The 18,254-nt window shown below is 41.6% G+C and overlaps 2 protein-coding genes across 13 annotated transcripts in view; one reads left to right on the top strand and one right to left on the bottom strand.

Moving 5' to 3' along the window:
• RALGPS1 (Ral GEF with PH domain and SH3 binding motif 1) overlaps positions 1-18,254 on the top strand; it is a 295,437-nt gene that overhangs the window by 52,862 nt on the left and 224,321 nt on the right. For all 12 annotated transcript variants that reach the window (XM_038549311.1, XM_038549317.1, XM_038549310.1 and 9 more), the window contains 2 exons: positions 1,898-2,005; positions 11,731-11,781. In XM_038549311.1, the coding sequence (XP_038405239.1) occupies positions 1,898-2,005; positions 11,731-11,781 (159 nt within the window). The remainder of the gene's footprint in view (positions 1-1,897; positions 2,006-11,730; positions 11,782-18,254) is intronic.
• Positions 16,089-18,044, bottom strand: LOC102156506 (leucine-rich repeat transmembrane protein FLRT3-like). Its single transcript, XM_038549321.1, is given in 5 exon segments — positions 16,089-16,660; positions 16,663-17,270; positions 17,272-17,527; positions 17,530-17,678; positions 17,680-18,044. Coding segments are annotated over 5 exon segments (1,902 nt in total). The 5' UTR covers positions 17,997-18,044.

The raw sequence follows: 18,254 nt of genomic DNA, 5'->3' as shown, positions 1-18,254 counted from the left end.
CATCCTATATGCCAGGGCCTTGTCTTGCATGTTCCACAGGTGTTATCCCACGAATCCTCACAGTAGCCTGATCAGGTATGTACTGTTGCTTCACCCCTAGTTTATAGATGGGGGAACGAGGCAGGAAGAGGCGAATAAACTGGCTCAAATCACACAGCTGGTCAACGGTGGGTGGGGATTTAGAGCCAGACCCCTGTGACTCTCAAGCCAGTGCTCTTAACCCTGATGACACTATGCTGAGGAAGACAACCCTGTCAACCTGATGTAGCCTGCTTTCTGGAACGTGGTTGTGGAAGTGCAGAGTGACTTACAGGGAGTCATCTGCTTGGGGTCTGTGCATAAGACCGAAGGGGCAGAACAGACTGCCAATGTCGGAGGCATTCAGGATTTGTCTTTGTTACTTCTCAAAAGTTTAGCAAGTGCCATTATTAGGGAACTTCTAAAAAAGCCATGGCCGAGTCTGCCCAGGCCCCTTGAATCGGCATCTCCTGGGGGAGGAGGATTCCGCAATCTACTTTGTTAGCTTCATTTTATATAATCTGTGCCACAACCCTGGGGAGTAGGTGCCAGTGTGCCGTTTCACAGAGCTGAGATGGTAAGGTGAAGTAGCTTGTGTGAGGTCAGGCAGCAGGTGGTGTGGAGCTGGCATTTCCACCAGGCATGACTTCAGAGCTCTTAACCAGCATGATGTGCTACTTTTTAAGATCATCTTAGAGTTCTGGACATAACAGCCTTGTTGGTGAAACTTTTAAATGACACAGGCCTATTGAAATCTACACGTTTAAGTTTCCACGCCTCCTTTTAACCTCACATTTTCAGTTGTTGACTGTTGGTTTCCCTCATTGGCCTAAAAACACTCTAGTTTCCAGTAAGATTGTAAAGTTTTTCCAGATATAGCCATTTTGGAAAGAGTGAAATAAAGAAGAATTAATAAAAGCATGTTCTCTAAAACCCAGTCCAAGATATTGAGGTTAATGGAAACCACAAAATCCCTCTCCATGGGTTGAGACGAATAAAACCATTTATGAACAGGGCACAATTTTTGGGTAGTAAGCTTGATTGGCTCCCCAAAGTAGAATTTGATGAAATTAAATAAAATCAAGGAGAAGGTATGTTCAACATTCTGGGATCCCCCACAGTGTTGGGTTTCATGAACCTGGCCACATCTGGGGAGTTTTAACTTCCTCTTTGATGGGAGACCCCCTTCTCTACATGCAGGGCTCATGGTATTCTCCTTTATAAGGGATTCTACTAAATATAACTTTTATGCCCATCTCCAAAGCCAGTTGGTTACCTCTCACCTCATCAGCTAACTGGCTTTGAATTCCAAGTGGCCCATACATGAAGTGAGCCTTGAGAGCCAGTTTAACATTTTGTGTAAGAATTTCCTGTAATGACTTCAAGAAAAAAAAAAAAGGTGAAACCAGGTAATGTTTGAACGACAGAATAGGACAGACGATTGCCTTAGGCCTCCTAGGATGTGAAGGCCTGTTCTCTCTGAAGGAGGAGTGGGCTATATCTTTTTATCCCACCAGAAGCAATTGGGGGTAGTGATCGAGGGTATGCATCTGGTGTCAGGTAGACACAAAACTAATTTCATTTCCTGGCTCTTCAGTTTCCTAACCGTGATTCCATGGGGGAGTGGCATTGCCTCTGCTTCCTTACCTGTAAAGAGGAAATAAAAATAGTGTGTACTCAGTTCTTAAGGGAATTAAGCAAGACTATACATATGAAGTGCCTACCACAGTGCCTGGAATGGGGTGAAGCAGCGAGCAGTAGGAGCTTTGCTCACTGTACAGTTGTGTCACTCTTGCATCCTCGGTCTGGGTATGGCAGTCAGCGATTCTGGAGTCAGCCCAACTGCTCAGGTGGCACCCTCTCTCCCTGTCTTCCGCAGGGCAGCAGCAGCTCAGACTCTCTGGAGGGCCAGAGCTGCGACTATGCCAGCAAGAGCTATGATGCCGTTGTCTTCGATGTCTTGAAAGTGAGTCCCGAGGAGTTTGCTGTAAGTAACGTAACTGATGTGGGTGTCTGGGCACCAAAGTGGGGTGTGACAGGGGGCAGCAGAAAGTTCCAATTGGAGGTGGAAACAACCCATATGCCCAACCATAGGGACCGTGGGATATGATATTCTTTATGAAATCCTAAGCAGCATTAAAAAGGTTGCCGTCAATCTAGAATTAACCACCTTAGAAGTCATGTGCAGTATGTACGAATAGTAAGTGAAAAGGGCAAAGTTATAGCACCATTAACAGAGAAGAGTGCCAGTTTTAAAAAGCATGTACAATACACGCATATTTGCATAAGAAGAGGTCTAAATTTTATGTTTACATATTCATAGCTATAGCCAAACGTATGCAGGATTCTAGTAAATTGGAATTTAATTTTTCTTCTTTTTGTTTACTTTCTACATTTTTTACAATGACTTTACTATGATGATAGAAAAAAGTATTTTGAAATAATAAATATTTTTAGATGGTTTTTCCTTCAGCATGTTTCTGCTGGTCTGATGGAAGGCTTTTCCTTGTGGCAGAGGAGCAGAGTTGGCTCTTCTTTGGCCATGACTTGGTTTCTTCCTTTTGTCCTTTGAGGGTAGAGGAGTATATTGCCCCTGGGGTGACCTGGAGCCTAACTGCAAGTACCGCCCCAGGGCTATGATTCCCAGGGCTGTGATTCCCAGGGCTGTGATTCTCGGCAGCACCATCATAGACCTGTTTCCTGCCATGCCCACTTCCTCCCTTTTCCCTTTGCTGGAACAGGTTTCTGCCCCCCAGGGTGCAGGGGACTGACTGGGCCACATCTCAGCATTCTGCCATTGCCAGCTCCCATGTTTATTTTGTGCCCTGCTGAGCCTGGCATGTGCATCATCTTCAACGTAGCCAAGGGATCATTTAAAAACCTGCTTAAAGGGATGCCAGGTTGGCCCAGTGGTTGAGTGTCTGCCTTTGGCTCAGCATGATCCCGGAGTCCCAAGATCGAGTCCTGCATCGGGGTTCCCTGCGTGGAGCCCGCTTCTCCCTCTGCCTGTGTCTCTGCTTCTCTCTGTGTCTCTCATGAATGAATGAATAAATGAATGAATGAATAAATAAATAATCTTAAAAAAAAAGAAAAAACCTGCTTAAAGCTCTCTAGCAGCTGCCTTGGCTGAGAATGAGATGCTGTATTCCTCCCTTCCTCCTCGGCCTCCAGTGCCCGCTGTCTTCTGGCCAAGCCTCCTCTTCTGCCCCATCTCTATGCTCCCCAGTTATACCTTGACTCCCTCTTTCTAACCCAGACTCACACAGTGTCCCCCTGCCACAGGTCCCTGTGTTTCTCTTCCTTCACTCCTACTGGCTCTTCTTCATGTCTCTGTCTCTGTCCTTGGGCCTAAAGTGGTGTCTCTCCATCACTCTCTTTGCTCTTACCCTGCCATGGTTTCTTCATATTTCTTATTACTACTACCCAACATTATGTGATACAATATTTTTTTTTTTTTTTGTGATATATCTCCTCCACTGGAATAGAAACTCTTTAAGGACGGAAACTTTATCTGGCTTGTTCATTACTCTTTCCCCAGTGCCCAGAATGGTGCCTAGCTCATAGTAGATACTCTGAATACATGTGGACTGAAAGAATTCAGTCTTCAAAATAACCAATGAAGCAGATTATTAGCTCCTCATTTTCCAATAAAGAATAAAAGATCTAACAGATTAATTATTATTTTTTTGCCTGGATCAGATAGCCAGGTATCAGCAGAGCCAGGTCTAAAACCCCCACCTCCTGATTATTCACCTAATGCTGGGTGGTAATATTAAGGGCAGCTCCCATTTTTGAACACCTACCATGTCTAGGTCTTAACCTAAGTGCTTTGCGTGCATTATCTAATTTACTTCTCATATCAGCCTGATAAATTAGGTATACTTATTATTCCCAGTTTATTGATGAGCAAGTCAGTGCTTAATGAAGAAAGTCACTTCTTCACACAGAAAGTAAGTGGCACTGTCTATCTGGGATTTAAAACCAGGGCTGACATTCTAGACCAGCATTATCTAATGGGAATATAATCCGAATCACATGTGCAATTATATTTAATTATTTAAAAAAATTTTAATTCTAGTATGGCAGACATATAGTGCTATATTAGTCTCAAGTGCATAATATAGTGATTCAATAGTTCCATATATTACGTAGTGATCATCATGGTAGGTGTACTCTTTAATCCCCTTCACCTGTTTCCCCCATCCCCCCACCCACCTCTCCTCTGGTAACCATCAGTTTGTTCTCTATAGTTGAGTCTGTTTTTTGGTTTGTCTCTTTTTTTCCTTTGTTCATTTGTTTTGTTCCTTAAATCTCACATATGAATGAAATCATATAGTATGTCTTTGATTGACTTATTTCGCTTAGCATTATACTCTCTAGATCCATCTATGTTGTTGCAGATGGCAAGATTTTGTTCTTTTTTTAATGGCTAAATAGTATTCTGTTGTATATTTATACCACATGTTCTTTATCCATTCATCTGTTGATGGACACTTGGGCTGTTTCTGTAATTTGGCTGTTGTCAATAATGCTGCTATAGGGCAGCCCAGGTGGCTCAGCGGTTTAGCGCTGCCTTCAGCCCAGGGCCTGATTTTGGAGACCCGGGATTGAGTCCCACGTCAGGCTTCCTGCATGGAGCCTGCTTCTCCCTCTGCCTCTCTCTCTTTATGTCTCTCATGAATAAATAAATAAAATCTTTTTAAAAAAAGCTGCTATAAACATAGGGGTGCACATATCCTTTCAAATTGGCATTTTCATATTCTTTGGGTAAATACCCAGTGGTACAATTACTGGATTGTAGGGTAGTTCTATTTTTAATTTTTTGAAGAACTTCCATTGTTTTCCACAGTGGCTACGTGAGTTTGCATTCCCACCAACAGAGTAAGGGAGTTCTTTTTTTTCCACATTCTTGCCAACACTTGTTGTTACTTGTGTTTTTGATTTTAGCCATTCTGACAGCTGTGAGGTGATATCTCATTGTGGTTTTTTTTTAAAGATTTTATTTATTCATGAGAGACCCTGAGAAAGAGGCAAAGACACAGGCAGAGGGAGAAGCAGGCTCCCTGTGGGGAGCCTGATGCGGGACTCAATCCCAGGACTCAGGGATCACACCTTGAGATGTAGGCAGACACTCAACCTCTGAGCCACCCAGGCATCCCTCTCTTTGTGGTTTTGATTTGTTCCTGATGATGAATGATGGAGCATCTTTTCAGGTGTCTGTTGACCATCTGGATGTCTTCTTTGGAGAAATGTCTGCTCATGTCTTCTGCCTATTTTTATTTATTTTTATTTTTTTATTTTTATTTTTTTTTAAGATTTTATTTATTTATTCATGATAGTCACAGAGAGAGAGAGAGAGAGAGAGAGAGAGAGGCAGAGCGAGAAGCAGGCTCCATGCACCGGGAGCCCGACGTGGGATTCGATCCCGGGTCTCCAGGATCACGCCCTGGGCCAAAGGCAGGCGCCAAACCGCTGCGCCACCCAGGGATCCCTTCTGCCTATTTTTAAATTGGATTATTTGGTTTTTTCGTTTTGAGTTGTATCAGTTCTTTATATATATTTTTGATACTAACCCTTTATTCGATATGTCATTTGCAAATATCTTCTCTCATTCAGTAGGTTGTCTTTTAGTTTTGTTGTTTTCTTTGCTCTGCAGAAGCTTTTTATTCTGTTGTAGTTCCAATAGTTTATTTTTGCTTTTGTTTTCCTTGCCTCACAAGATATATCTAAAAAAAATGTTGCTACAGCTGATGTCAGAGATCTACAGCTAGACCTCCATCCTTCTACTCCCTAGCAGGCTGAACATGAACATCCTTCTAGGTCAATAGGTGTAGATTTAATTCTCTATTTTTAAAGTTTATTTGAGAGAGAGAGTGTGAGTGTGAGCAGGGGAGGGGGGAGAGGGAGAAAGAGAGAGAATCCCAAACTCCCCACTGAGCATGGAGCCCAGCTCAGGGCTTGATCTCATGGCCCTGAGATCATGACCTAAGCTGAAACAAGAGTTGGATGCTCAACCGACTGAGCCACCCAGAAACCCTTTTTAATTCTCTATTTTTAATAGACACATAATATAACAGAGTCTGCATATACAATAATATTTTTCAACAAGTCCCTTTTCATTCCTTTATGTTGTTTCCAGATTTTTGCTACTGCAAATAATGATGTAGTAAACATCTATTTTTCTTTTCTTTTTTTAAAAAACATTTTATTGATTTATGTGACAGAAGGAGAAAGACAGCATAAGCATGGGGAGGAACAGAGGGAGAAGCAGGCTCCTTGCTGAATAGGGAGCCTGATGTGGGACTCCATCCTAGGACCCTGGGATCATGACCTGAGCTGAAGGCAGATGCTTAACTGACTGAGCCACCCAGGCACCCCCTGTTTTTCTATCTGTATCTAAATGTAGATTTGTATGTAAAGTCTCTTTATGTACCAGTGCTCTTCTTTCTGTAGGTGTAGGGATTGTTGTGTCAACAGTTTGCTCATTTTACTTTTTAGGAGATAATATCTAAGTGCAATGCCTGATCTTGGATCAAGAAAAAATTGCTACAAAAAACAGTGTTGGGATATTTAGCAAATTTTGAATGCAGGCTGTAATTTTAGATAACACTATTGTAGCAATGATAAGTTACCTGGGTGTTATAGTTTTATTGTAATGTAAGAGCATGATCTTGTTCTTGGGAAATAACATGCTGAAGGATTTAGGAGTGAAGAGTCATGATGTCTGCTTTTTATTTTTCAGTGGTTCCCCCAAAAAGTATATGTATAATTATATAGAGAGAGCTAACGCAAATGAGACAAGATGTTAATTAGTGAAGCGAGGTGAAAAGTTAAAGATTTCATCATACTATTCTTGCAAGTCAAAAAGTGACTTTTTTTAAAAAAATCAAAAGTTAGGGGATCCCTGGGTGGCTCAGCGGTTTAGTGCCTGCCTTTGGCCCAGGGCGTGATCCTGGAGTTCCGGGATCGAGTCCCACGTCGGGTTCCCAGCATGGAGCCTGCTTCTCCCTCTGCCTGTGTCTCTGCCTCTCTCTCTCTCTCTCTCTCTCTCTCTCTCTCTCTCTGTGTGTCTCTCATGAGTAAATAAATTTTTAAAAATCTTAAAAAAAAATCAAAAGTTAAGAAACTTTTTAAATGGATTACTGCCAGATTGCTTTCCAAAAAGAACAGAAAAGTCTATGGTCCTGTCGCTCCTGATGGTACTGATGGACGACAAATGGCATCTTCCTGTTTAATTTGCATTTCCTTGACTATGATTCTAAATTTGCCAGACACATGCTTCCTATATCTCTGGGAGTGGAAGTAGGAATATATATCTTTGGAGCTGATTGCCTTTTGTTCTGTGAGCCCTCTTGGTCATGCGTTGGTGGAGTGATCTAAATGCAAATTTAAAGATATCTTCTGGGGACGCCTGGGTGGCTCAGTGAGTGGCTCAGTGGTTGAGTGTCTGCCGTAGGCTAGGCTTAGGGCATGATCCTGGGGTCCTGGGATTGAGGCCTACATCGGGATCCCTGTGAGGAGACTGCTTCTCCCTCTGCCTGTGTCTCTGCCTCTCTCCTGTGTCTCTCAGGAATAAATAAATAAAATCTTTAAAAAAATGTATCTTCTGTTATAAAATATGCCACTAATTTGCCAACAGCTTCTTTTGTTTGTTTATTTGGGGATTGAGAGCCTGTATATAAGGTTGTGGCTGGGAAGAGGGGATTTAGTCACCAGTGTTAGAGGGAGAAACACTGTATTGAGCATTTGCAGAAAACATTTTTTTTTGTTTGTTTCCTTTTTGGCTCAGTATCTTTCATTTATCCATGGAGAACCACTTCTTCCTTTAGGGCCATATTGTGAAGTGCTTCAACAGGTCTCTCCATTCTGAAGGATTCACCTAAACAGAGGTGTTTTGTAATACCTGGAGATTAGCCATTTCCCTAAAAAGCCTGGATTTTTAGGGAGCCCTGGACTAGAAGGAGGAGATGGGAGTTGTAGTTAGGATAAAGAAGGCATTGCCATGGTGACTAGCTTCGTTGGATATCCTGTATTAAGGCTTTATTTCCAAAAATAAGGAGAAGCCATTGAGAGACTTGTTCATGAGTGTGCTCCTCAGTCCAGGCATGTGTGCCTCACTATGGCAGGGTTACAGATTTCATTTGTTCGTTTGTTCGTTCGTTCATTCATTCATTCATTCATTCATTGTTTTTGCTTATCGTCTAGTTAGTTACCAAACAGTGTAATGTTAGTTTCAGGTGTACAATATAGATATTTAACACTTACATGCAATGCCCAGTGCTTATCACGAGAAATGCTGCTGCTAGACCAGATGGCCCCATTGCCCCATTGCCCCAGATTCCCATCTGGGAATCTCCCCCGCGGGAGGGTCAAAGTCTCATGAGGCTGAGAGCTGCTCTGAAGGGGCACAGGACCTGACAAGTCTCCACCCCTACCCACACCCTCCCTTTCTGATAAAACTGCCTACTTTGGAGTGCCCATACTTCTTGGGAAGGACTGCTCATCAGCAACCTTTCCATGTGTGTTTGGCTTTGTGGTAAAATGACGTGAAATTTATAATCTGATGATTTTACCTATGTATTGACATATTATTGTTTTGTACTCATTTTTTTTGGTTAGAATTGAGAGGATGGAAATGGGAGAGTCTTCTGAAAACCCTCAGATTGTGTGTTTGGGACCAGCCAGTATTTTTTAAGTTTGGTGATCTCTTTTGTTGTTTGTTTGGAATAAAATACCTGAATACATTTTCTGACTTAGGGGCCGAGCAGGAATCAGAATACTCGAAACTTGGACCATCCAAAAAAATGTGAAATGTAAAGCCACTATTTTAATAAATCATTTGGAAATTCAGTAGCAAACCCTAGAAGTGATGGCAGGATGGACAGGAAGTTTCCTCATTTTCATATTAGCAGACTTTTGGTTCTCATCCTAAATGACATTGCAAATATTCTGCTGGTCCCGATAGGGAGTTGACTTGAGTGGTGAGAGAGATTTCCAAGGTCTTCACACTGAGCTTTCAGTGTGAATCTCCTGTTTTCACAAGGCCTTTCTGTTCCCCAGGATGGCAGAAGTAATACAAATGTGAGGGGACTTGGCGAGCAATCTTTATGGGTCTGGTAGGAGAAATGCCAGTGTGTGTGCACTGCCTAGGACATAGCTCTGGGCCAGACACACAGACCTGTAGGCTTCCTGGCCTTAGTCATCCCTTGACACCTAGAGTACGAGGACCAGATCCTCCTTATGCTAGCATCCAGTGCCCCCTTGCCACTGGTGGGTAGACCTAGAGGTGAAAGGGCCCGGTTCCCAAGAACTTCTTTATTCCTAGTGCCTTTGCTGTCTCTGCAGAGCTTCCATTAGTGACAAAACTAGCCTGTTGGAGGGGTAAAGAGGCTCTCCACAGAGGCCACCTGCTTAATTTCCCTCTCTTGCTCAACCCTGAGGATGGTATGCTCTGGCCTGGATCCTGTGTTGTTCAGGGACCTAGTGGTCTTGGACAACCTTTAAATTGTTCCAAGAGGCAACCACCGTTCTGCACCTTAACCCTGGAAAGTGATTACAGTGACACACTGTGTGTGTTGCCATTTTTCCGATGTATCTGTGAAGTGAGGTTTCTTTCATGACTATTTGTTGACTCAATGTAACAGCCTCGTTGAAGAGCAACTTTTGATGCTTGAACATTCAAACAAATCAACGGTTCCTTATTTCTTAGCTCATGTATTTGTCAGGAAGCATAAGTTCACATGCTGATACATGAGCCCATCTGTGTGAGTTCACATATATATGGTATATAAGTGTAAATATATAAACACACATGGACGTACAGTTGACCCTTGAACACACAGGTTTGAACTGTGTGGGTCCGCTTATATACAGATTTTTTTTATAAATACAGTATTGTAAATGCATTTTCTCTTTATGATTTTCTTAATAATTGCTTTTCTCTAGCTTATTTTATTGTAAGAATACAGTTTATAATTCCTATAACATACAAAATGTGTTAATCAACTGTTGATGTTATTATTAAGGCTACTGATCTATAGTAGGCTATTAGTAGTTAAGTTTTTGGGGAGTCAAAAATTATATGAAGGTTTTATTTTATTTTTTTAAAGATAGATTTATGTTAGAGTGAGAGTGCGTGAGTGGGGGGAGGGGCAGAGAGAGAGAGAGAGAGAGAGAGAGAGGACTCCTTGGTGAGCATGGAGCTTGACATAGGGCTCTATCCAATGACCCCAAGATCATGACCTGAGCTGAAATCAAGAGTCAGATGCTTAACCGACTGAGCCACCCACTTGCCCCAATATGCAGATTTTAGATAACAGAGGGTTGACATCCCTAACCTCCATGTTATTCAGGAGTTTATGATATATATCTATATATATATAAAATCTTTGTGAAAATTCAAGATAGGAGGTGCAGAATGCCTGGCACCTGATGGATGCTCTCTGTCTCTGTCTTTATGTGCTGCATAGATGTGCTTTATCCAAATGCATGTATGTATGTATGTATGCACACATATGCATATCTAGAGATAGCACCTGTCAGATGCCAGGCATTTTGTATTTCTTGTCTTGAATTTTCCCAAGGATCCTATAAGATAGGGATTATTGTCACCATTTCCTCAACGTGGCACCTGAGACTGGGAGAGGTTAAATCGTGTGTTACAGAGAATACTACTCTTAAACAGTGGTATCCAGACACACACCCAAGCCCAGCTTATTCCAGAGCCCCAGTCCGTTCTACTGCATCATGTCCTTCTCCTTGATCTGTGTGCCGTGGGCAGGCTTGTGTTAAGAGGCACTCAGATGCCCTTTTCATTCCTTTCCCTGACCTGTCACAGGTGTCTCTTAACTGACACCTGGCATTCCAGCTGACATAGAGATGGGCAGATAATGTGAAGTCAGCTCAGTGCATGCCTTGGCCTGCGAAGATTGTCAGCAGTGTCTTACTGTTAGCTGAGGAGCAGCTAAAGACGGGAATAGCCTTTAACTAGAAACGTGTTTCCTGTATTTAAAACATTAGTGTGTTGCAAGCAAGCTGTGGTAAAGGGCCAGTTTTTTTTTTTTTAATCATTTTCCATCTGTTGGGGACTGATACTTAAAAAAAAATACAATAAAAACGTTGTGGCAGTTTGTTATAAAAGTTCCCAAATGCCTGCTCTCAAATTCTGTAGTTATCTCATTGTGAGCTGGTGGAATAAATAGTTTGCGGTCCAGCACTGGTCCATGGATGCATCTCAAGTAGCACCCTACCATGTAATTTAGAGGAGGCTTAGACTTCAGAAGAAATATACAATTTCTATAAGCCATAATTTTTTTAAAATTTAAATTTAGAGTAATAGATAGTCTCTCTGTTTAGCATTCTAATTTTTAATATTGTGTCTACAACTTTTTTAAATTACAAAAGTTTCATGCTTGAAACAAAAACTCAAATAGTACAAAAATGTCCAAACTAAAAATGTTCCCCTTAATCTCAGTCCCACCCTCCAAATGACTATTATCAATTCTTAAATAGAGAGTTTGTTTCACATTAAAGAAAGAAGGGTGTGAGGCCAAGATTTACGAAGGAGGAAGGGATAGAGGAGGCAATCTAGAAATTTTTTATTCTATTCTTTCTTGATATTTTTCTTTCCAGGCAGAATGTTACTACTCTGTATAGATTCAAAGTTATCTTTGATTTCCAGTATCTTCTAACACTGATTCTCTTTTGTTGCAGAGCCAGATCACGTTAATGGACATACCTGTGTTTAAAGCCATCCAGCCGGAGGTCTGTACTTTGTCCTTTAGACTGTTCTAAACACTGTGGCTGGGAAGAGATGATTTAGCCAGCCATGTTTGAGTGACTCTTGATTTCTCCCTTGAAGTCTCTGTAAACGCACTATTGATTTAAGCCCCTATGAAAGAGCTCATCCAGGTGCTTCTCATTCTTTGAGTCAGGTATTTGGGTTCTGCAGAGAATGTCACTGTGTCTGGCCCACTTTGTCAGGGCTGTGGGCAGTGGGTGCCCATGGCCTCCATGACTGAGCCAGGCCTTCTCACACTGACGTCTTTCCCCAGGCTCCTCCTGCTGAGAATGGTCCCTGTCAGGAAGGGGATGTGAGGGAGCATTTTTCTGGAGAGCTTTCTTTCTGTTGATCCCAAATTCTGGTGGTTTACTTGTTTCTGAGTTTGAAACCAGTTGCCACAGCAAGGCATATACATATTTACATTAAAAGCATGTGTACATTTTTAGAAATAGCATATTCAATAAAGAGAAAAAAAAAGTTGGTTTTGGTCTTTAAAAATATCCTGGAAATGTATAGTAGATGATAACAAGGCTTTAGGGTTGTTTTAGTCAGGGTTCTTTTTGTGTTGGCAAGTAATAGAAATCCATTTCAAAGTAGTTGAATAGGCAGGAAGGGAGTTCATTATAGGGAGAAAGGGGCACTTGATGGAATTCATGGGCATGGAGTTCAGGTAGCTGGAGAGCCAACCAAGATGGAAGCTCTGCCTCTTGCCTCTGCTTTTTCCTCTTTTTTGCTGTCCTGTCTTCTTTCCTGTCCATTCATGGCCTCCCCAAAGGCCTCCCATTTACATGATCCTCCTTCAGCCACCTTCCAGACCGAGTCCAGCCCAAGTGAGCCACGTGGCTAGTGCTGGTTCATGAGCTGAGCCAAGAGCATGTAGCCAAGATGAGCAGGCATAGCTGAGGGGACACATTTTAGAGAAGCGGGAAGATGTGTCAGAAAGTGTCTGCTGTGACCATGGTGTGAATTCCAGAACTCTCTTGACATGTAGCCCTTCGTCTTAGAGTATGATAGCTGTTAAGGTTTTGAGAAAAAGCAGCATATTTTAATACAAAGACAGACAGAGGATCCAGGCCTTCTGAGAGCTGGCATCTAACCTACTGCAAATTAGGAGGAAACTAGTACTTCTAGCTGCACTCAGCATTTATAGGAAGACGTGGCAGTGATTTGTATAACTGTGTGTGTGTGTGTGTACGCATATGAACGTATGGGCTTTGCTTATCAGGTTTGGGGAGCAGAGCTATGTTTGTTTGTTTTTTTTTTTCCATTGGCTGACTTCCAATCTTTTCCTGTTATCTTCTAACATGAAATTATCCATTCTCTCTAATTAAAAAAAATAAAGCAACTCTCTACCTCTTGGCAATTTTTAGGGGAGTATTAGTTTGACAGTTGCCTTAGTTTTCAGTCTAAAGCTATTTGTGATCGTTTTCTCTGCTTCTCTTTGATCTGGAGTCGTTTAGACATTTGGATCTTTATTCCTTGTCCTGAGCATCTGGAAGAATAGCCCAGCTTGCCGTGAGCCCTGGTTCCTTGACCTGCATGTGCCCAGGGAAGCTGGGTTGGCCATTCAGGCTGATGATAGGAGGAAAAATGGTGGGGAGTTCTTCAGAGGCATGACTAGGGCCAGACCAAGGCTTTTCCTCAGGGCACGGAAGTTTGGAAGGTGCCTCATCCAAGACATATCTTGTTTTAAAATGTGATAAGACATTAAGGTAGAGATGTTTTGCTTTCAAGATTTTCACTTGGAGCTGTGATTGTCAGTTGTGGCTCACATCAGAATTACCTGGGCGGCCTCTGAAACATGGGGTACCTGGACTCCACCCTTGACCATTGAATCTAGATCTCTGGGTCAAGGCCTGGGCCCAGTCATCCCAATTTTGTAGAAGGTAACCAGGTGATTCAGATACAGAGTGAGGATTAAGAACTAATTCCCTTGAGGTCTCTGGAGAAACCCCAAACTTGAATGTCTTGGATCTACGCACACTAAAAATGGAAGAGTTTGGTCCTTCTTGTCATTTTCAAAACTGTGGCTAAAAGGAGGATCCTGGGAGCTGCCCCAGCTTTTTTGCTGTTGTTGTTGTTAGTGGACTGAAAACTATTTTTCTTCCTGATGATATCTGCCACATTGTGGCTGACCCACCCAGAGTCAGAGGGACATGAATAAAGGACATTTATAAATTTGACAAGACTTCTCAGGAAGCAGAGGCCATCATCAGAGCAAGATGGACACTGTGAGTGACCTGTCCTCCCAGAAGATCAGGAAGCCTGTGGGCTGGTACCTTTCAGTGTTGCCTATGCATCAGAATCAGCTGGGGAGCTCTGTATACAAATACAGAAGCCTAGGCTCCATCCTTGGAGATGTTGCTCTCATAGAGCTAGAATTAGAATGGGTCAGGGAATCTCTGGCTCTATTCTTTTTGTAAAGGTCTTTTTTTTTTTTTAATTTTTTTTTTATTTATTCATGATAGGCACACAGTGAGAGAGAGAGAGGCAGAGACACAGGCAGAGGGAGAAGCAGGCTCCATGCACCGGGAGCCTGACGTGGGATTCGATCCCGGATCTCCAGGATCGCGCCCTGGGCCAAAGGCAGGCGCCAAACTGCTGCGCCACCCAGGGATCCCATCTATTCTTTTTGATATGTAAATTGTCCTGTCTTTATTTTTTTTTTGTACTTTTTTTTCGTGTTTTATTCAGCAATAAGACCATAATTTTTCATATTTAAGGAAGTATGAAAAATTTGTCGAGTTTTTTTTTTTTTTTTAAAGATTTTTTTATTTTATTTATTCATGATAGAGACAGAGAGAGGCAGAGACACAGGCAGAGGGAGAAGCAGGCCCCATGCAGGGAGCCCGACGCGGGACTCGATCCCAGGTCTCCAGGATCACACCCCGGGCTGAAGGCAGGCGCTAAACCGCTGCGCCACCAGGGCTGCCCATTTGTCGAGTTTTAAAAGCTGAATACATATAGTGTTGGATCAAGGCACATACAAGACTGGCCAAAGGGCATACAATGCACTTTGTTTTTTTGTTGGGAAAAAAAATCATGGCAACAGAAATCATGATGTGGTTTTTAAACAAGTAATAGCTCACAATTTTGTAGGAAGAAAGAAATGTTACATTACAAGTTCATTATGTGATATGTGGAAAACTGTGACAGAAATGGGCAGTATTCTTGATCATTGTGAAAGTAAATTGAACTTTTTTATGTACAGTGTTAAAACATTTCACATAAACCGGATCTAAATTTGATTTCTAGTATTTATTTTTATTTTAAATTCTTCCTTATTTAAAGTACTACTTTCTCTGCATTGTTGAGGGGAATTGCTTATGGTTACATTACCTTTTTAAATACATGTAAGTGTTTCTTTGTTGACATTGTTTATGATAAAAACATAAACATTAACAATTATGTCTTTAGAATTCACTTTTCAAAAATTGGGATGGTATAGGCAAGACCAAAATGCAATTCTGGTATTTGTGTTCATTATACTATGGAGTCTAAGTTTTCATGTTTTCCTAGGTACAAATTTCCCCCCTAACGTAGAAGCATGCTCACATTATTGATTTGTGAAGTCCTTCATTCTCAAAACTTTGTTAACAGTGGTTTTAACAACAGACTTCATACTCCTTTATGCCAGCTGATGTATTCAGTTCAAAAGATAAAGCTTTCTTAAGGATATCTACTTTGCTTAGAGTAAAAATGGAGATAGGCAGCAAGTTTGATATTGCCCATTACTTCACATATTTTAATTTATCGAATACCCCTGGGATAATACAAATTTAATAGTTGGAACATAATTTCATAACTATTTTTTGAACTTTAATTTTTCTCATTCAGCCAGTTTTTTTTTTTTTTTTTTTACATTTTATTAATACCAAAGTGAAAAATGGCCTGTGGTTATACTACAAAGATCTCATGTGAACTCAGTCCTGATTGTTCAATACAGCAAGGAAATCACTTTCACAGCCAACAAGTCATCTTACTCAGTAGAACACAAAGTAAATGGTTTATAACGTCAATATTTGCAAAGAAAATACAGTACAAATTACTAAAAAATACTAAAATATAGAATCGTGTTCAGGCATCTCCACTACATCAATTGCAGCAGTAACCTGAAATTTGAAACTTTTAATAAAAAGTTCTTAAATATAAATTATATGGCAAATGTATAGTACAGTGCTTTTTCCAGTCTCTCTTTTCCAGTGTTTTGCAGTAGAACAGGGTTCCTACCATCACTTCCCTTAGGTTTAAAAAAACTGAAACACAGTCTGCTACAAGGCCTCCAGCATCATGAGTGCAAGTGATCTGAGTCTGGAATACCACTGTCTCTGTAGCTTTGGTTACTGCTGCTTTCACTGTGATTGTTTTTATAAAGATTCATTCCATTAGGAGGAACTATGGTGTGTATTATAAGTTCCTCCTTTGAGAATGGTTCATTGCTTATTGGTAACATCTGAAAAGAAGTCTCCCTGATTTCCAGGATGGAGTTGTCCTTCTTAGTGCCAGCTTCCACATAGTCATCCTTCCTTCTCCTCCCTTTGCTGTACTCACAGTTCCTTGAGAAGAGTGATCCATTCCTATGAACATACCAGCAAACTAAAGCAAGAGGGTCAATGATCACCAGGGCCACAGCCCCACCAATGATGGCAGCCAATGGTAAATTGGGATTTTTGTAAGGTTCTTTCTCTTGCTCTCTATTAAGGGTGGTTGTAGGGTTGTACATTCGAAGGGGTACCGTTTCAGTCTCAATACAAACATAGGTGTCATCAAATAGGTAGAGGTTACTGGTTTCCATGGGAACCATGCAGACTGGATAGGGCGAATCAGGCTCTAGGGCTGTGACCAAGTATTCATTACGTTTCCTGTTATGATTGTTTCTGTTTTAGATCCAGATGCTGGGCTATGGCCCAGTTTGAGCCAGCTGAGTCTTAAAGCAGTCATAGGTAGGACAAGTTTCCAAGAGATATGAATTGTGTCGGAGGTGACAGATTTCACAGTAATTATAATTGTTTTTCTTGCTGGACTCCCTGTGGTTTGCTGATCTTTAGTGAGCTTAGGATTCTTGATGTCTGGTTGTTTGGTCACTGGAGCTGGCCACTGTCCTTGAGCAGGATATACCATATTGGGTATTGCAGTGGTTATCTGAATGGTGCTTACAACTGCACTGTCCTTACAATCAAATAGAACTTTTTTGGGGGCTTGGCACATAAGCCCACGCACATTGACCTTCATAGGTAGTGATTGCAACGAGTCACGGACCCATTTCATCTTGCACCCACAATACCAGGGATTGTTGCAAAGAATCAGTTGGATTATATGGTCCAAATCATCAAAGATACCCTGAGGTAAATTACTTAGGTTGTTATTGGACTTATCAAGTAGATACAGCTGCCTTAGATAAGAAAAAGCATTTGGGGGCACCCAATTGATGTGGTTATCTTGAAGATAAAGCTTCCTCTGGTTTGTGCCTGAGGTTTACTGGTGCAGCAGTCAGGGAATTCCATACCAGGGACAGTTCTGTTAAGTTGACTAGGTTGAAAAAAACTTTATCACCTAAACCATGGTTGTTCAATAGATTTCCACCCAAAACCAGGCATTTTAGGCTAGTGAGACGTTGAAGAGATGGGGATGAAATAGTGGATATGCGGTTATCATCCAAGCGTAGTTCTTCTATAGTCCTGGGCAAACCCCAGGGGATTGTGCTAAGGTGACTACGGGACAGGAAAGTCGAAGATAGTTGCTGTCTCGGAATGCCCCCTCTTCAATGCTAACAGCAGAGACCGAATTATCATCTAAGTGCAGTTCTTCCAGGTAGGGAATTTTGGAAAGAGAATCATAAGTGATAGTCCTTATGTTATTTTCCTGCAAATGTAACTCTTACATACTTTGGTAGGTTGGTAGGAAATTCATCTAAACTGTTGTGGTATAGGTATATTCTTTGTGCTTTTAGCAAGTTTTTCAAATCTGAAGGAATTCCAGCGTTATTGATTTGGTTTTTCTGAAGGTATAGAGTTGTAGCATCCTCTGGTATTCCTGCTGGAATGGATGTCAGAAAGCGATCATTACAGTAAATGAAACCTGCATCAGAGCGGCACACAGATGGGCAGGATTTAGCCATAACTGATAGAGGTGCCACCTGAAGGAACAGCCCAATTTTAGTCCCGATGAGGAAAATGCTCCAGGCTGGGTTGATCATGGTCAGCAGTGTTGAGGTCTTTGTATACGGTAGTGTCAGAGCCCTTTTGAATCATTTGAATAAATTTTGCATGAGTGAAAATCCAATGCACAAAAATTATTTTCCTGATGAGGGGCTGGGACTTACAAACTCTTGTTCAGTCCTTGGAAATGTTCTTCACTGTTTATTCATGTAATCCTATGCTGCACACACCTCCAGATCAGGCCTGCTGTTGTCAGTGAACATTCCAGCTACGGTTCAGCATGGTAGGCAAGCTCA

This window comes from Canis lupus, chromosome 9, assembly GCF_011100685.1.
Source record: "Canis lupus familiaris isolate Mischka breed German Shepherd chromosome 9, alternate assembly UU_Cfam_GSD_1.0, whole genome shotgun sequence".
Classification (NCBI taxonomy): domain Eukaryota; kingdom Metazoa; phylum Chordata; class Mammalia; order Carnivora; family Canidae; genus Canis; species Canis lupus.
The sequence above is the reverse complement of the archived record's forward strand: the minus strand, read 5'-3'. Positions and strand labels throughout refer to the sequence as shown.